General features: G+C 41.4%; 1 protein-coding gene across 1 annotated transcript in view; it reads left to right on the top strand.

The window, feature by feature from the left end:
• LOC125764675 (uncharacterized) overlaps nt 1-17,824 on the top strand; it is a 58,096-nt gene that overhangs the window by 34,563 nt on the left and 5,709 nt on the right. Inside the window, exons 5-9 of the mRNA XM_049429142.1 lie at nt 280-555; nt 648-870; nt 4,815-6,492; nt 11,001-11,528; nt 15,665-15,776. Coding sequence (XP_049285099.1) covers nt 280-555; nt 648-870; nt 4,815-6,492; nt 11,001-11,528; nt 15,665-15,776 — 2,817 coding nt within the window. The remainder of the gene's footprint in view (nt 1-279; nt 556-647; nt 871-4,814; nt 6,493-11,000; nt 11,529-15,664; nt 15,777-17,824) is intronic.

The following is a 17,824-nucleotide window of genomic DNA, read 5'->3' as shown; positions in this document are numbered from 1 at the left end:
GAGTGAATGAATTAGTATTATTAAAATGGTTCCCAGGTAAATGGTAATTTAAGTATGTTTTTTTCTTGGTAAACGAAAAATTACATCCAACGAAAGATTTATCATGATGACCAGCTAGGGGAAGTGTTTTGCCGGGTTATTTTTTTCTCATATTCCACCACAAACCAGGTTGCTGATGAAAATAATTTAATTTGTTTTATCCAGCTTTTTTGTGTGTTTTTATCTTTACCACTAACACCTGAACCTTGCGTTTTGTCAAATGCTTGTTTTTGTTTGCAGGTATTTCGCCATCGTACGTCCACTCGAGTATCCGCTGTACATGACGCAACGGACGGTGTTCTTCATGCTGGCGAACGTTTGGGTGCTACCGGCACTGATATCCTTTACGCCCATATTTCTCGGCTGGTACACAACAACCGAGCATCTGGCGGAGCTGAAGAGTAAGCCGGATCTGTGTATATTCGTTGTAAATAAACCGTACGCAATCATTTCCAGCTCGATCAGCTTCTGGATACCGGGCATCGTGATGATAACGATGTACTACCGTATATACAAGTAGGTGTACACCAGCACCATTGTGTTGTCTTTTTGAACAAACGGGTTTAATGTTTTGTTTTGTTTTTTTTGTCCCTCCCAAATGCTTACAGAGAAGCGGTACGTCAGCGGAAAGCACTGAGCCGCACCAGTTCCAACATTTTGCTGAACAGTGTGCAAATCAACAATGCATCCAACACGCTACACGCAAACCATCACCACAATCACCATCATCAGCATCATCGGAATCATCATTTGCGTGCGAGCGACTGCGATCTCGGCATCGATATTAAAGACATCCAGCACGATACACACAGCGAGCTGAGCGATCTTGACGTGAGTACCATCGGGAATGAGTGTAGTTGAGTGCATCTTTTCTTCCACCAAATCATGCCGGTCGACATTGTTTGACCCGTTTGCTAATCGTCGACGATAATTAATTGCCAAATTAAAACCCTCAATGATGAGGAGGAGTTTAGGCTTTTGCTATTTGATTGTGAAACGTGATGATGAGGACTCATCCATAATGAGTAAATTGTGCGAAAAAGGTTGCGTTTTTTTCTTGCTATAGGAAAACGATGGAAGGGTGGAGGGGATGGGGATGGAGGAAATTAATGAGCTTTTAAATGGAGGAAATTGATGCTCGCTAGACGTTCATGATGCTTGACCTGGTACAAAACAGAGCATTGTTTAAGCAATGGAAGATATAACGTTTCGTTGTTCGTTTCTGAGAGCTTCCAACTAACGTATTTGATTCGTTTCTCTGAGCACAAGTTCAAGTAGTAATAGCCTTTTAAGACATGATGTTCAAGAAAAGGGCCCACCATAGAAGCGGAGCATTTTCAAATCAATTCAACGGTTCGTTTCAGTTTCTATTAAACATGATAAAAAAAGGGTTCGATTTGTAAAATAAATGCGTTTCGTTTCCAATTGGTTGCCCTTGTATGATATAAAGCTTGTACGTATCCTGCCCGATATCGACAGCTGGTTGCCAGTCTTGGGTGATTTGTACGTGTGACAAATCGTATAGCAATTCATTACCGACACCAGCAGTCGGTGAGTCTTATCTTCGAATGGGAATGTTTCCTGCACGCAACCGGTCCCGAAATAGAAACTGACGACAAACGTGAATGAGTCACTCCATCACCAGGCGTCTCCATCGCTGAGTGCGTCCACCACCAGGCGTCTCCATCGCTGAGTGTGTCCGCCACCAGGCGTCTCCATCGTAACGGGGGAAAGCAAGGCCGTCGGTTCACTTCCAAGCAAGCGGCGCTAGTAGGAATCAATAACATTCCACCGAGTGAGCTTCCATTTTGACCTCGACCGTAAGCCACACACCGGTCGAGGACAAACGTCCTCTAAGACTGACCAACCGTTCGGCGGAAGGAAAGGGATAAAAATAAATGTGCGCCACCCACCCCGATCGCCCTCCGCCACGGCACAGTAGTTTTTATCCCGCCCGTACTGTTTGTGGGTTGGAAGCAGCAAGCTAATCGGCGTTGTAAATGGACCGAACCGAACGAGGAAACCACAATCCATTGCTCGGTGAAGGGTAACCGAGTGTACGGGATTGCATGTCAGCGAAACGTTTTCGCTTTTATTTGATTTCCTTTCGAGTGAAATGTACCTGGAACCGTATATTTGGTGCCTGTTTCCTGTTTGTGAGTCTATTTCTGACTTTACCACCAGCTACTTATGATCACCTCAATGAGCTGCTAAGAGCAACTTTGATATTGGTATCGCCCAGACAATCGATTGTTTTTATTTTCGGTTTAGCCGCGAGCAAACGGGTAATAAAATGTTATTGAAGAAAATCTGCGCCTTAAAATGGGACCGAATGCAAGACAGGAAATAAAGTAGCACGAGTTACAGCGAGCAGTAAATTTATTCGAATGTATGCTGAATGTGGAAGTGGCGAAGAATTGGGTAACCGAAAAAAGACATTCTTCTCCTAGTAGAGGAGTTTGTTATTGCTATAAAAGTAGAAATAACTGCTTACTATCAAAAATTTGGGATATTGATCGCTAACAGAGAACGTAGCAAAGCAAGCTACAGTTACAAACAATCGAAGCGGCATACAGTGGATGATTTATGAGGTTTTATGTTGCTTTGCATGCATATTATGGACGAACGCCTGTAGTGGAAAAAAACCCACACAAAAACGGAACAAACTAACGCGTAAGACTTGTGGTGGAACTGTGTATGTCATGTAATAAAAGTATTTTGTGAAGAAATTTTGTGAAAACAGTTGTGACGCAATGCAAACATCAATTCAACCTACGCTATTATGTTTACATTTCCTGGAAACCCCGTTGTTTTGATTCGTTTAATTGTTTGTTGTTTACTTTTGTTTTGCTTTATGAGTTTCTTTGTTATATGCATGAAAATTAAATGAATCTGAACTATTGTTTGCAGTTGTTTGTACATTGTGGTGACGTGAATGGGTTTTGTTTGTTTTTGCTTTTTTAGTTTTCAGTTGAATTTTTTTATTTTACGACCAACCGCCATGATCAATCGTCCATTGTTTTCAAACGTTCAAAGGGATTTCAGTGGGATGTGTTTGGCAGTTAATTGATTTTTTTCTATTAATAATCCTTGGTTTAGCGCCATTATATGTCTGTACATTGTACAAAACCAATTAAAGAGTTAATAAATCATATTAAAAAGTTATCCAAAAATCAAAAGATGAATTTGTCCTGATGGTCATCAGGACCTAAGACAATCAGCAAGAGTATAAGTTACGGAACGGAACGCAACCCATTTCGTCCGGAAGTAGTCTCAGTGCGAAATAGATGGGAAGCCATAAACAAGAATCACGTACGATTGTTGGGAATTGTCTTGGTTGTCGTTGCAGGCTCCACTGATCATGGAGTGAAGCAGATAAAATTTAAATTACTATCGTACGGTCTTCACTGTGCTTCATGGCGTCAAAGAAGCAAAGAGTAAAGGAAAGAGATAGAAATCAAAACAAAAGCAGGACAACACTAATGACAGTTGTTGGCATTGAAGGAGAAAAGATAAATCTCTACACGATAGAAATAACAAAATATCGATTAAGTTTAAAATGAAGGATGTGGAAAAGTTGAAAATATGAGCAATGAATAACTCTGGGAATTGTATGTATCTATAAATCGATAAAATATTAAGCATAATAATTTTATTATTTAATTTCATGACTTTCACTGTTCAGAATGGAGAAAGTTAAAGTAAAAGCAATGAATGAAGTATAAAGCACTCAATTAGTTTTGTGCTCAATATTAACAATTACCTGCGGAAAATCGATGCATTGATCCATAGCTAACTACATTTTCCGACTATTTCATACTAGGTGAAAATGCAATCAGGATAACTTAACAGCACACCATAAACTGATAGACACGTGTGTAGCATCGAGTGTTCCAGCCCGGATGATAAGATCCCATTCGTGCCCTTTGCCACAAAATGCTTCTGTTCATCGACTGGCAGGATCTCGGATAATGACAGCATCTGGGGGAAACGATTATTCCCGCAGTGGATAATAATCGTTATTAAAGATTAACAATCTGCTCTTTCGAAGTCCGTTTGCTGTCTGGCTCTGGCCTGCATCTGCCATTGGGCCACAGCTCGTAAGATAAGACAAACCAGGGTTGTTGCAAAGTGAAACCTGAGCGGCCCGCGGAATGGTTTGGAGACTGGTCGGAGGGATCAGATTTCTTCCATTCAATAACCGGTAATCTTCGTAATAGCGAAAGCTACGAACAATAAACGTTCGCCAAAACCGGTCGTTTCGCATCGTTCATGCTTTGCCTTCCTGCGACGTTGTCTTCGTTTCAGGTACTAGACATTGGCGCAGTTTGATTGGTGAGAAAATTCCCCTTTCGCTTCTGTGTGCCCATGATGCTGCAGTATAGTTTTATTACGTATCAAGGGAATTCGTTAAGCTTTCAAACCGTGCGATAAGAAGCGTACGGCGCGTGTGCCATTGTGTGAGTGTTAGAAACGACTTGTTATCGCTCACTTCTCAATAGCTTTCGATAATCTTGATCCCGGTCGCGATTTTAATCACACTGAAGCGTTATCGAGATAATTGTGCTTCTTCAAAGGGTGTTTCGATTTGGTGTCGAAGACTGTGTCGACTAAAATAGCTTAATTAATGACTTTCTGGCACGTTGTGGTACTTGAAGTAACTTCACAATTTCGAACAGACGTCAGTGTTACCCCAGCTTTGTAATGTTATAGTTATTAAACCATTGGTTGGAGCATTAATTAGTTTGATAATGAATACTTCTTTCTCTTTGCAGTTACAGGTGCCAATAGTGCCAACGGTCGTTGCCAACACTGACGACGATTTTCTAGTTCCGTCCTCGCCACCGCGTCGCTTGAGTCGCAGCAGCATCGATCTGCGCGATCTAGAGTACAAGAACGAGGGCAAAATTAAATGCTCCGACAGTGTATCATCCATCTTTCCGCTGCATTACGACAACAACCTGCGCTACTCGGGCTCGGAACCGATACACATAAAGGACGCACAACAGCAGCAACAACAGCAACAGCAGCAACAGACCGATCAGCAGCAGCGTCGCGTTTCACGCAAGGATAGTTTTCGCCAGATCAACTTCTTCCAACCATTCTTTTCGCGCAACAGTTTACTGAAGACATACATCAAGAGTGCCGCTGGTAGTGGTGGAGGTGGTGGTGGTTCTGCTTCTGCCGTTGGAATTGGCAATGGTACTGCAGCGGCCGCCAATAGTCTGAACAACAGCAACTCAAACCGATCGTCCGAACGGAACAACAAAAACAACGACAACCGTTCCAATAATAACATACTTGATTTGATCAACGTTGCGTCCTCGCTTAACAAAGATTCCGAGAAGGAGGTGAACACTCACAAACGGCATCAGATAGCAGCCAGTGAATCTGATTTTCTTACCATGATTGAAAAGCAACGTCAGAAGTTGGGCAAAAACACCAACAGCCTAAAGAACTGCAACAAGGACGAGAAGGAGCTGATATACGCGCTGAGTGATTCGGACTTTAGCACCGCCATGCAGAAGCAGGATGAAGGTGTGGCTAGACGGTGCTTTAAGAATCTGGTCAGTAGCGAAGTCGGCAAGGAAGGTATCTTCAAAATTGTGCTTAACAGTGAAGGGAATGGTACTGGAGAAGGTGTTGCTCCGTCGGCAGTGATCAGCGCAACAGGGATGGATGGTTCCGGCACGATGGATACACCGGACATCTTGATCGGATGTTTTGATCATGGGTTCACGGGATCACGGCCTACCCTGAATAGTCCGACAGTCAAAGATCTCGTCGCCGATGAGAGTGCGCTCATTAAAACGTCCAGCTTGAAGGTGGCCGTACCGGCGAACGGTGTCGGTTCAGTCGAAGTATTGGAAGGACCGAAAGTGATCGATCTCATATCGACGATTAACGGTGGCGATGAGTTACGATCACCGAAAGCTTCACTGCAGAGCCGTTCGGCAGACAATCAACTATCGGCAGCGCTAAACGTGTCGCTGAATGCGCGTTGCAGTCCGGTCAATATTCAGCTCAGTGAGGCGTCCACCATTTCGCTCGATCTGGTCGCGACAAGCCCCAAGGAGAAACTTCCCAAGGTGCCAGCGTCGGCACCGGCAACCGTCACTACGATCGACATTGCGAGCGAGATGATGATGCTGTCCGACAACCCGGACATAGTGATCGACAACAGCCATACGGGTGCGACGGTATCGCCAACATCGCGCACCGTTACACCCTCGCGAGCACCATCGATCATGACGCCATCACCGCAACATCCTCGGCTCGGCCGGAAACGGCAGTCCTCGACCGTGACGTACAACATTAACGTAATCAACTTCCAGGCGAGTGATAACCCAGACGATGACACGAGCTTTCAGCTGAACAATCGGAACGGCAGCGGAGCGTACGGTGGTAATGGTGGCGCGGCAACGGCAGGTGGACGATCGAACAGCTCTACGAGTGAGTAACCTTGTATTGTGTTTTTTTTTTGTTATGCTCCGTACCATATGTTCACAATTACTTCATACCTGCACTCACCACAAGCGAAAAGCTCGCGGTCCGACACGCACTCACTGAGTGTCGCACTCATCTGCACCATACCATTTATAACAACCCTTGCGTAAATTGTTTCCCCTTCTCGTTGTGATCAGAGTTCCTTCTTCCCTATTTTCGATGTGTTGGTGCCCCGTCTAACGATCGACGTAGGTCAATGATCTTGATTTGTTTGCAATGCGGTATAAAACACACTCATGCACGTTTTGTTGTAGCAAATGTATAGGAACGGTGGTTTTTAGTTTTGATCCGAATGCGAGCAGAATTGCCTTAAAACAATTGGGTTGAAAGATACTTTTTTTTTAAATATGGCACTAAAAGCTTTATAAATTAGATATCCCCTTGAAAAACTAAATTCCGGAAAAAAAACATTAAAGCAATAGAAAAGCCCTCCACAAAACGATTGCCATTCACAATCGGACGATGTGTTTGTGTGTTTTAGCTGCATTAATGGTTGTTAGATTTTTTCTCCCATAACTCTTTTCAACGTACGTTGTAAACAAAACCTTTTTGTGTTTCGGGTCCCAATTGGTTCAGTGTGTATGTGTGAGTTTGAAATAAGTCTGTGTATATAAACGTACCTTCGATAATGAATTCCGACTCGATGTGAGTGTTGGTGTGCTTCCTGTAGCACGTGTTCAGGCGTTGGGCAATAGAATTTGCCAAAAACAAATTAATAGAATTGATATCTGCATTATCATATGCATCGGTTATAAAAGGTTGCACATTTACTGGTAACTCTTTTACCATCGTTGATTGTGTGGTTTTTCCTACCCAAATTTGTCCCTATTGTTTTCTGTTCTTTTATTTCCTCGATGCTCATTTCTACTCCAAAAAAAAAAAAAAAAATAATTTCTTTCTTCTGCCTGATTGTTACATATTTTAAACCATTTCCTTCCCAGTCATTGGACATTGTGTTATTTGTTATTTTTTTACTCCTTATCCTCCAAACTCCCAGTACGATGACTGTGTGTCCTAGGACGAACTTTGATGTGGTGTTTCCAAAGGCATTGTTTTGTTTTTACTTTACTTTCATTCTGGTACACCTGACTCTCGTCATTACTACTTTTTCCTCAGTCGGTGTCGCCTAGAGCATCTCAGTGTAACGTGTGTTTGTGTTTGTGTATATTTCTGGGTGTTTCTGTTTAGATAAATGCAGGTGTTTGTTTTTCTTTTCCCTACCCTCCAACATTCGCGACACCCACGAAGCAGCCGAGAGGCTTTTCCGTCTGCTGTAAACGTAATCATAGCCCGGCGGCATTATGAAGTTGGTCAATTTGTTGCAGCCTAGCGCACAGGCACGAGACGGCTGAATGAAGCAGAAATTGTACGTTTATGGTCGCTAACGCTCGTTCAACAAAGCAAAACGAAAGCGAAATGAATGAGCACGAAAAACAAGTAACACTTATCTTACGCCAACAGTTTTTGGCGTTTTTTTTCGGTTGTGTGTTTTCATTGCTGAAGTATAAGAAATGAAACAAGGATCATATTCATTGGTAGCCCACGTGCGATTTTTTTTTTTGCTGTTGCTGTTTTTGCTGTTTCACAATCATCTGGAGCACTGTCGAAATGTGTCGGGTCATTAAATCGTTGGTGAAAATATAGAAGAATTTCGGATGGAGAATTTAATTACATGTCATTATGCGTGGTACGTTAATGCTGCCATTAAAAACCAAATCGTACGATTTGGTACCTAACATTGCTTTACTGTTGACGGTAAATACCTCTGTGGAATGATGGAATTGGCTCAGGTAATCAAGAAAATGATTAGTCATTTTTACGGAAATACGTTTCATGTAGCACGTTTTGTTATATTCGGGGTTTTTTGTTTGTTTGCCAAAGACATTTATTTTACAAATCACAAATAATTACCAAATGACATAATTTTGTGGTAGATTTTTTTAACTTTCATTTTATAAACTGGCGTAAAAATATCAACCGTAAGTCGGATTATGAATCGATTTACGCCTGTTAATATTTAATACTATCATTCAGCACCAGGCGCCTCCATCGACTATGAAGTAGCGTGAGAAACAAGGCGCCTCCATCGTGTGATGTGTTGTTGGATAAATAAATTCGGATAAATATTTTGGGTTTTAATAAAGCTGGGATTTATTTTGCATCGTTCTTTCTGGTCTTGTTCGCTTTTCCCCTTGTCTCCTGTGGCCGTGCAGCGTTAGATGGAAATGACCATCGTAAGGCACGGACTCCAGGGGATGGTGAAGTTTTGCATCCAGTTGATTTTCGTTCGACAGGTTTGGGGTTTGGTTTTGTACCTCTCTAGTTAATTTTTTCTCGCTTTCGCTTCTGTTTGTTGGCGGGAAATCTTCCCCTTCGCTCGTAAAAGTTGCAGAAAGTTGATTAAAAAGTTGTACCATGGTGGAGGATTAAATCATCGCCAGCATTTAATGAGTGTTCGTTATGCAGAAAGTGACAGCATCTTGGTACCGAGGGAGAACATTCTCGGAACACCCGCTGGCCTACATTTTGAGGCCGTTATATTTTTCTTCCATTTCGTGGTTCATTCACGAAGACGTGTTCTTGCCCCTCCTTTTTGACTAAGGTTGAAAGCATAAGGATGTACCTGTTGGTGGAGTTTAATCATACACCTAATGTTATCCTACTTTAACAACTGATAATACTACGGAAGGCAACACACAATATAAGTATAAAAGAAGTTTTAAGTATTTAAAACAGATTATTGGCTTACTAATCTCATTTATAATATGCTACTTAAAATTCTAAATTCCATTGAAATTACTCAAAAACGCACAAAGCATTGAAGCTTCAATTAAATCTCTTTGATGTTTTATTTTACATACATTCATAGAGAAAACTGTTTTACTTACAGAATTCTGAGATTCAGCTTGGAATAGATTAAATAACAGTAATTTCCACCAATATACTAAGAGACCTAGCTAGGCTACTGACATTACTCAGCATCTGTATATCAGAGATCAACGTACCCTACTGAATTGCAGTAAATAAAGTACTCAACCTTTACAGTGCCCAATGTCAATATGGCCCATAAACCTTTTCGGCTGCAAAATGGATTTATGGTGTTGCTTTTCAATGCTTGCTAAGTGCTGTCGGTCCTTCGTCAACTTCGTCAACCTTTTGCACCGTACCGAAACAGCCTGTCTGAAGTTGGACCCATGAATGGAAAGTTAAATACTGCTTTGCAACGTTGTGCTTTCCTAAATGGAATGCAAACGTTATGGGTGTTTGAGCGGAACGAAAATGTAGTTCTTCAATAACAAAAAATAAACAGATTGTAACTGACAAGAATCAGTGTAAGACCTAACAGCTGAAAATGGCTATTTTTTCCTTCTGAAACGATCGTCAACATGGTGGTGTACATTTTATACCACACAAAACTTGCTTATACACATGTGAATACGTGCTGTAAGTGTGTTGTACTTAATTGAACTTACACTATATATATTTTTTGTAACCACGCTTGTCAGCATCAGAAATTATTGAACAAAACCAAGCTGCTTTCATACATCAGCAAAAGGTGTAATTTATCTTCCACGTCAATCAAACAAGGCACATATTGCTATGGCACAATCGTGTACCGCACAGCAAACCATTGTTATCGCACGTTGTCTGATGGCGCTTTCAATGGATTTTGTAAAGAAACCCCAAACAACAGAGACAAGTAGCTGAAAGCCTACCCCGTGAGTGCTTTCGGCAGCGTTCGCCTATCCGTTTCAGTTTGTTCGCCCGCGTGTGAGAGCTTTCGTTTATCATCGCTTCCAACAACTGGCGATGCTCCAAAGTGTGCCCGGTTCGGTTCAATGGTTGATTGATTTGCCCATGAGACGAAGCCCATTAGTGCGTGATCCGGAAGCTATTCGGGTGTTTTGTTTTTTTTCCTTTCTCTTTCTTCTCAATGTTCACAGTACGATACGAAAAAGAAAAACCATTCCTTCCGGTATTTTTGGAACGCGAGTGCGTGTGTTTCCCGTGTGTACGATGTTGAATTCTTTCGGATGCTGCGAAGTGTCGTTTGCATTTTCAGCGAAGAACTGAACACATACAACAGTACTGAACCAAATTGGGACGACGATTTTACGTTATTATGCACTTGAAAGTTTTCCCTTTTGTCATCTTATTAACCCTGTTCGTTATCTCTACCATATCTTGCTATTTCTCTTGCTCATTCTCGGTCTATCTATCTCTTTTATCTTCTATTGCACTATCGCCACTGTCGCATACTATCTGTTTTGCTGAATTATCGAAAACCAAACGTTGACGTGAATCGAACTTGCTTGTATGTGTGTCTGTGTGTGTGTCCTTCGAAATGGAAAATTTGACCATTTTTTACTACACCCATTAAACAATGTCCAACGAAAACATTCTGTCGCACATGTCGCACACATACACACAATCGAAACGAAACAACCCCGCAGACTCAAGTCAAAAACATCAGCGCCGTGGCGCCATTTGTATTGTGATCAACAACGACAATGTGGTGCACGCGAACGATACCGACACGGATCTGGACGATGACGGATGTGCCGGTGGTGGTATGTGTGGTGTGCCCGGTTGTGACGGTACCGGAAGTCGTACCCATGGCGATCAGCACTATCAGCATCCGCACCATCAGCAGTTCCAGCAACAGCACCAGCACCAGCAACGTTATCGGCCGAATCAGCCAAGCTGTTGCTATCCGGCCGGTCACCAGGACGATGGTTCCGGTGCGGCCTCCTGCCGGCACCATAAGTTCCGCAAGATCAAATGCCTGTGGAACCATCTGAAGCGGTACGGGTTGCGTCGTGCCCCGTCCGTGCATGTGTCCTGCGGCGGTGGATGCGAGTTCGGTCCACCCTCACCCACCGTTTCCACCAGTGCCGGTGCCGGAAATCGGTTAACCGTGCCCAGTCCCGTACCGCCCGGTTGCCGGCAGTCGCGTTGCCCCAGCGTCGGATGTGGAGAAGGTCAGTCCGATTGTCTACTTGTCCCGGCGCTTGTTGCTCGTTGTTTGGCCGATTTGCTTCGATTGCTTTTTTGCTTGCGTAGTGTTCTTCCTTCCTTTGCACGCTTATTACCTTGCACAGTTGTGTTGTTCGTACTTCTGTAACGCTTGTCCCGCTTAACAAACTTTCGGAATGTGTCTGTTTTCTTCCTTCCCTTACTAAGATAAATTCCCTTACTAGCGTTTAACGTTTGCTTAGCCACCTCCTTAGATATATAGCCACTAGTCGTGTTGTGTCTGTTTTTGTAGTGAATTATGACACACTACACATTTAAAGATCTCCAAAAGAGCTACACTCCTGTTCTCAATAGATAACTGATCGTTACAAAACTGCTTCCTGCCAATCGCTTTGTAGCTGTTGTAGAACATCTACGGAACCTGTTAAATCTGCTAATCCACTACTCACACCGTTCATTAGAGCTTAGCCTATTTTTTAAATTTTCACCATTAGGATTAAAGCGATTAGTTTTAGCAAACCATCATATCACCTACCAACACTCTCATAATGGCGCATCTCTTTGCCGTTTGTATAAAAAACTACGCGCCCATCGTGGCTTCCAACAACGCCTCGCCTAATGGAAGCGTCCGTGTCAACGGAGCGATTAAACCTCGGTCCGTACTTAATTGATCGGAAAACCTGGATTCCAATGGACGTATTAAATGTTTTACGATGAAAATTGTGTGCCGTTTCGCGGGTGAAGTAGGAGTACGTTCCCTTACGGATAATCACATCTGCTAACTCTGCTTGGTCGCTTCGGTCGCCTGGGAACTGTGGCGCTTCGCATTTCCGCTTGCCATACATATTTAAATTGCAATTCCAATCTATTCACTGCCTTTGAATATAAACGTTTGCTTGCATAGAAAGTGTAGATTATCGGCTTTAAGTTATGCTAAACTGTTATTTTACCGGAAAGATAGCGCATTGCATGATCTAAGAAAAGATGTAATAACAATTTAAATGTTTACTACGAGAACAATATTTATATATGGTTATTGTTTTGAACAGTTATTAATAGTAAATGAAACTTTCAAGCAATAGGTACAGTTTTTGTATACGAAAATGTTTGCGTGTTTAGAAACACCATCGTGATGAAAAAATGTATTCCTTAAATTGACCCTTTTCTTTTATTCCTAACAAATAATTCAGCTGATAAAACGCTTTGCTCAACATTTAAACGCCGTTTACTGTAAAAAAATAATGAAGAAACCCTTTTTTTCATAAATACAGATAGATTGAAAGACGATATCTTTCCTGCGAAACCAACAAAGCCAATGTGCACATCCCTCACCAAGCGATAATTTATTTCCGCTAACAATGCACCGAGCATCGCTCAGTCTATTCCACGATCTGGATCGTTCCCTTTTTCCGCTTGATCCTTCTAAATTCCTTGATCCCACCAAGGCACGAACGGAAAAACTAACCGGAACAACCATTGAAATGTACGCCAGTTCAAAGGACAATCGTTTAGCAAACGCGGATAGGAAATGTCTACCACTAGTTATGCCACTTTTGGCTTCCCACTGTCGTTGTCATTTTTTTTTTTTGCTTGCGGCAGAAGCGAAAATCCAACAATTACGGCTAGAGTTTGCTGCCCACCTGCTCCGTCATGTCGCTTTTCATAAGAGGGGAAAAAATTGTTCCCGATCAAAGCGAACGGTGCTACGGCCAGATCGCAATTGGAAGATGAAAGTGTGAGCGGAAATACTGTCAGCCGCACAGAGCATGACTGCGTTCAGCATACACGACGATGTGTAGAATGAAACGGTGGTATTTGTAGGAATTTGGTTGTTGTTATCTTATTTTTTCACCCAAACTGGACAATGTTTACTTTTACGTTTTATACACCACACTCATCGCGCTGAAGCCAAACAAAACCGCGAACCCGTTTGCTGCGGTTTTACTGGTAGCGAATGTTGGGTTATGCTGGGAAGTAAAGCAAAAGATGGTTTTTATAAAACTGATGGGGCATTTTGATTTTATTTTTGCCCTTATGGTAAATACATTACTTCTATTTGCACCATACAGTAAGGACATTGTGTTGTGGAAAAAAATTAAATCATCTCTTTGTTTGTGAAATTGTTTACCTCAACACAACGCTGTTAAACAGTGTAAATTAATTCATGCTTTTCTGGACGATGGAAGCCAAATTAAGATGTCTGATTGATATGAAATGATATGAGAAAGTGGGTGCTTCTTTTATAACAACAATGTTTGATACCAAAATGATCGGAAAATATGTCAATTTCTGTGATTATATTTAAGCAGAAAACGCTTTCAATGTTTTGTGGATTGTTAACATTGTTTAATGTTTTTATATAGAGAATACTTGTTAATTGAGTGTTTATTTTACGTGTCAAATATATAAAAAACTGTGAATAGAGCTAAATTTGGCATTTTGGTTGAGTGTAACGTTTATGTGTAACGTTCATCTTTGTAGAATATTTGTTAACATTCGTATCACAACATTCTTACTGTGTTGACATTTGTTGGAACAATTTTATTTTCAATATAAATATAATATAAAGCTTTCATTTATTTTATAAGCTTCATTCACTTTTTGTGTTAAACTACATAGTTTTCCAGATGTTAGAATATTTATTTCATATGACAGCTTAAAATCTTCAAATGGCAAGACGGTCGCAACACATTTTAGCATAATTATGGTACATGATAGCAAAAAATTAGTTAAGCGAAAGGTATTCAGTATTTTAATCTGTATATATGATGGCAGCCAGAGGATAACTGTTTCGTACAAGAGAAATATTTAAGAAATGTAATATTGTAACATATTGTAACGGACATTGTGCTATCAAATGCTACAAGTATGCTATTACATGCTTCGAATCGTATCGCAAATGATATTCTTATTGTTTCATCTGAACCTTTTGAGCTTTCATTAGCCGCAATTATTTTTTATTACTCTTCTGTGTTGTTTTAACATCTGTAAACGACCCCAAAGAAATATCATCTAAATGTGAGCTTCGTAGAAAATTGGGTAATTGAATAAACAACGCAGCGATTTTCGAAGAAGTACAACGAAGCGACCAAGTGATGTTGAAACAATATTTATACTCAAAGTACAGGTGATAAGCCAAATAAACCCTTCTGTGTTTGTTCTTTGGCTGAAATAGAAAGGGACCGTTTATGAGCTTGGGTTGACTGTATTTGAAAAGCAGAATGTTGTCTTAATTCTTTAATTGATAAAAAGAAAAAAAGTTTGGCGAAATGATCGTGTACCTTGAACATTCTATAATTGAATTAAAATATTAAGACCAATTTTTAAATTGTTAAGCAACCCGCAAAGCTTTTCTAAATGCTAAAATTTTCCTTTTAAACACCAACTAACCAAGACAGAAAACTGAGAACTTTAATGTCATTTACTTTGAAACTCGTTGCATCTAAGTAAAGGTTCATTAATACAGTGTTTTTGCGAAAAATGACACCCAACAACACCGGCATTGTGTGATATTGTACGCTGCTGAAAAAGCATTGAGTGCCGAAAGGTATTTGTCCACGTTCGTACGAACAAATCCACACCATCAGGCGCCATAGTAATTTGCACTTGTAGTACAATCGAGCACCATTTGGCCCGTGTGCATCGCGATGGTGTTGCTTCACTTTTCCGTATCGCTTTGCTGTATCGCAGGAACGCAATCTCGTTCGGAGGCTAGGCCTCGTCAAACGTCATGCAGCGGGATAAAATGTTGCTCCCGGTGGGCATACTCGATACGTGATTTAATTATGCCCTACACTTACCACCTTTCGATCTGTTTCTGTTTTCTTTTCTTACTCCCTCGTGTCGTCGTCCTCATTTGCGTGTGCGCTTGCACGTGCTGATCGTTCGGGTTCGATTCCGGGCTGTCTGGTGTGCTGGTATACCTGGTACTTGTGTGTTTGCCACCTCCATCAACGGCGTCATCTAAACATCAAACAACGTACCCTACGGTTCACCGGACCCTTGCTCACTTCACACTGGAATGGACTGAAATGGCCCACCGGCTGAATCAAATCGGACCACATCGCGTTCCGATCGGACGGGAAATCTAATTAAACCGGCTGGACCATCGGTGTCGATCGGGAATGGCGGACGACGGCAGGTGGTACCTCGACCCGACCGTCGAAAGGATGGCGGGCGGAGCATAAGGCGGCCCGGACGCTCGGCATCATCATGGGAGTGTTTCTGCTCTGCTGGCTTCCATTCTTTCTGTGGTGAGTATCCTTCGGATCGGAACATTTGCCTTTCGCTCTTTCTGCAGCCGAATAGCGGCTTTTGTCTTTCGATAGTATCAGCGTTCGGGTTTGTCCGATCCGGTTAAAAGACGCGCCCTTGCACAAGGATGAAAAGGGCGAATCTTCACACACGCCGATACCGTACAAAGGTAGCTTAAATTTAATTTCTTTAGTGGAAAAAGAGCTTTTTTCACTTACCCATCCGTCGGCCGTTTATTTCAACCAGCTCTGGGGAAAGGTTGGCAGCAGGTTAAGCTTTATTTTTTGTTCTCTTTAGGTATGGTTGTGCCACCGGAATGCCATTTAGTAGATAATATGATTAATCAATTGGTTTTGCATCGGTTGCGGTTTACGGGCAGGAAATGTGTTTGATTGATTTAATTTACACATCAAAGATGTGAACAGCATTGTTAATGGTTTATTTTTAAATCAAAGCTTAAAATTACGACCTCGAATGGAATTGTTTGCATGCCTATGGACAACAGATTAACGGAATACCTTGTGGGAAATTGTAATGTTTCTATTAAAATTCATTCGGTGGTCGAGTTTAAATTCTTCTACTGCATACTTGGTAAGCTATTATGCATGCATTATTTGAGCGCATTTTCCGCTCGCATTTTACAATTTCTAATTACAAAATATTGTTCCGACTGTTAAATACCTAACCTAAACGAATACCATTTCATTAGAACTAATCCCGTCACGGTATTTATTTCGCACCTCAGCGATTGCAATTAATGCTGCACTTAAACCGATGTCACCGCAATTGAACGCAAATACCGTTGAACTGCTGCTGGTCACTAACTGTCACTGCCATCCCCTAATCTTCCATACACCCCGTACATGCTTGCGGACCAATTAGCACCACATTGGGCAAAGGCATATTAATTTGATAGCAGCAATCATGTTCCAACCCGTATGCCGTGGCGCTTTTATTTATCCTTTCCGTGCACTAGTGTCGTCGATTTATAATTAACTCACACGCCGACAGACAAATTGGATTAAAGCTGTGGGTAGCACATTGGTCCACATCGTATCGTACGCATGAAGAAGCATAAATGAATCAAATCAAAACGATCATTTGTTTGTCCTTCGTTTCGCACGAAGAATGGAACGCATCAGCATCGGGGTGGAGCAGAAAACAAAAAACTATCGATGCTTATCAAAATTGCAACACATCCGTTTGGTGTCCGTAGTGGCACACATTAATTGACCGATTTTCCATTTGATTGAGTCATCGTCATCGTACGTGGATCGTGCATTTTCCAAAGAGTGGCTGTCTGCGAAGGGAATTCATTAGAATCGGGAAATCGTCACTGAATGGTTTATTTTCCATATGTTTGCATGAGTTTGTGTTGGTGTGTGTGTGGGGAGAGCAAGGTTTGTGATCATGCCATATTGGTGCAATTAAATTAAGTTGATTACGGAAGAAGAGAATAAAAATATGTCCACTTCACTGAACGATTTTGCTGTACCGGCATTGCTACCATTACAGCGATGTTCGTTCTACCGAGCTTGTTTCATTCTGTTGTGGGTAGATTTTCGTCTCTTTGTATGTTTTTTGACTACAAAAAATGAATACGGAAAAATACAATTTCAACATTCGCTTCACCAAAGTAACAACGCTTAGTGTTATAATTGGGCATTGGAGCAGTTAATTGGTGTAACAGGTTGATTGAAAATGTATCTGAAATAAATTGATGCATATGAATACATTTTTTAGTCAATAAATTTCACAATTGGAATAATGGCTGGGTTGTTTAAAATTTTTACATAAGCGATGAATGTTGACAGCGCCACCACGACAAAATGTTCCCGAGAAATGGTTCTTCTTTGGTTGACGATCAGCATAAAGGTAATGTTTTTTTTTTCTGCCAGGAACCATAGACATGTCCACAAAATGTCCTCTGGAATTTGCTGCCTATATAAAGATTTGTCACAAGTTGGAGTGTTTGGCCATTATATGGGTTCATCTTGCCAAGAGATCAATAGAGGTGATGGAATGATAAATTAAAGTTTTAACGTAG

This window comes from Anopheles funestus, chromosome 2RL (assembly GCF_943734845.2).
Source record: "Anopheles funestus chromosome 2RL, idAnoFuneDA-416_04, whole genome shotgun sequence".
Lineage (NCBI taxonomy): Eukaryota > Metazoa > Arthropoda > Insecta > Diptera > Culicidae > Anopheles > Anopheles funestus.
Note: the sequence above shows the minus strand (reverse complement) of the source record. Positions and strands in the feature narration are given on the sequence as shown.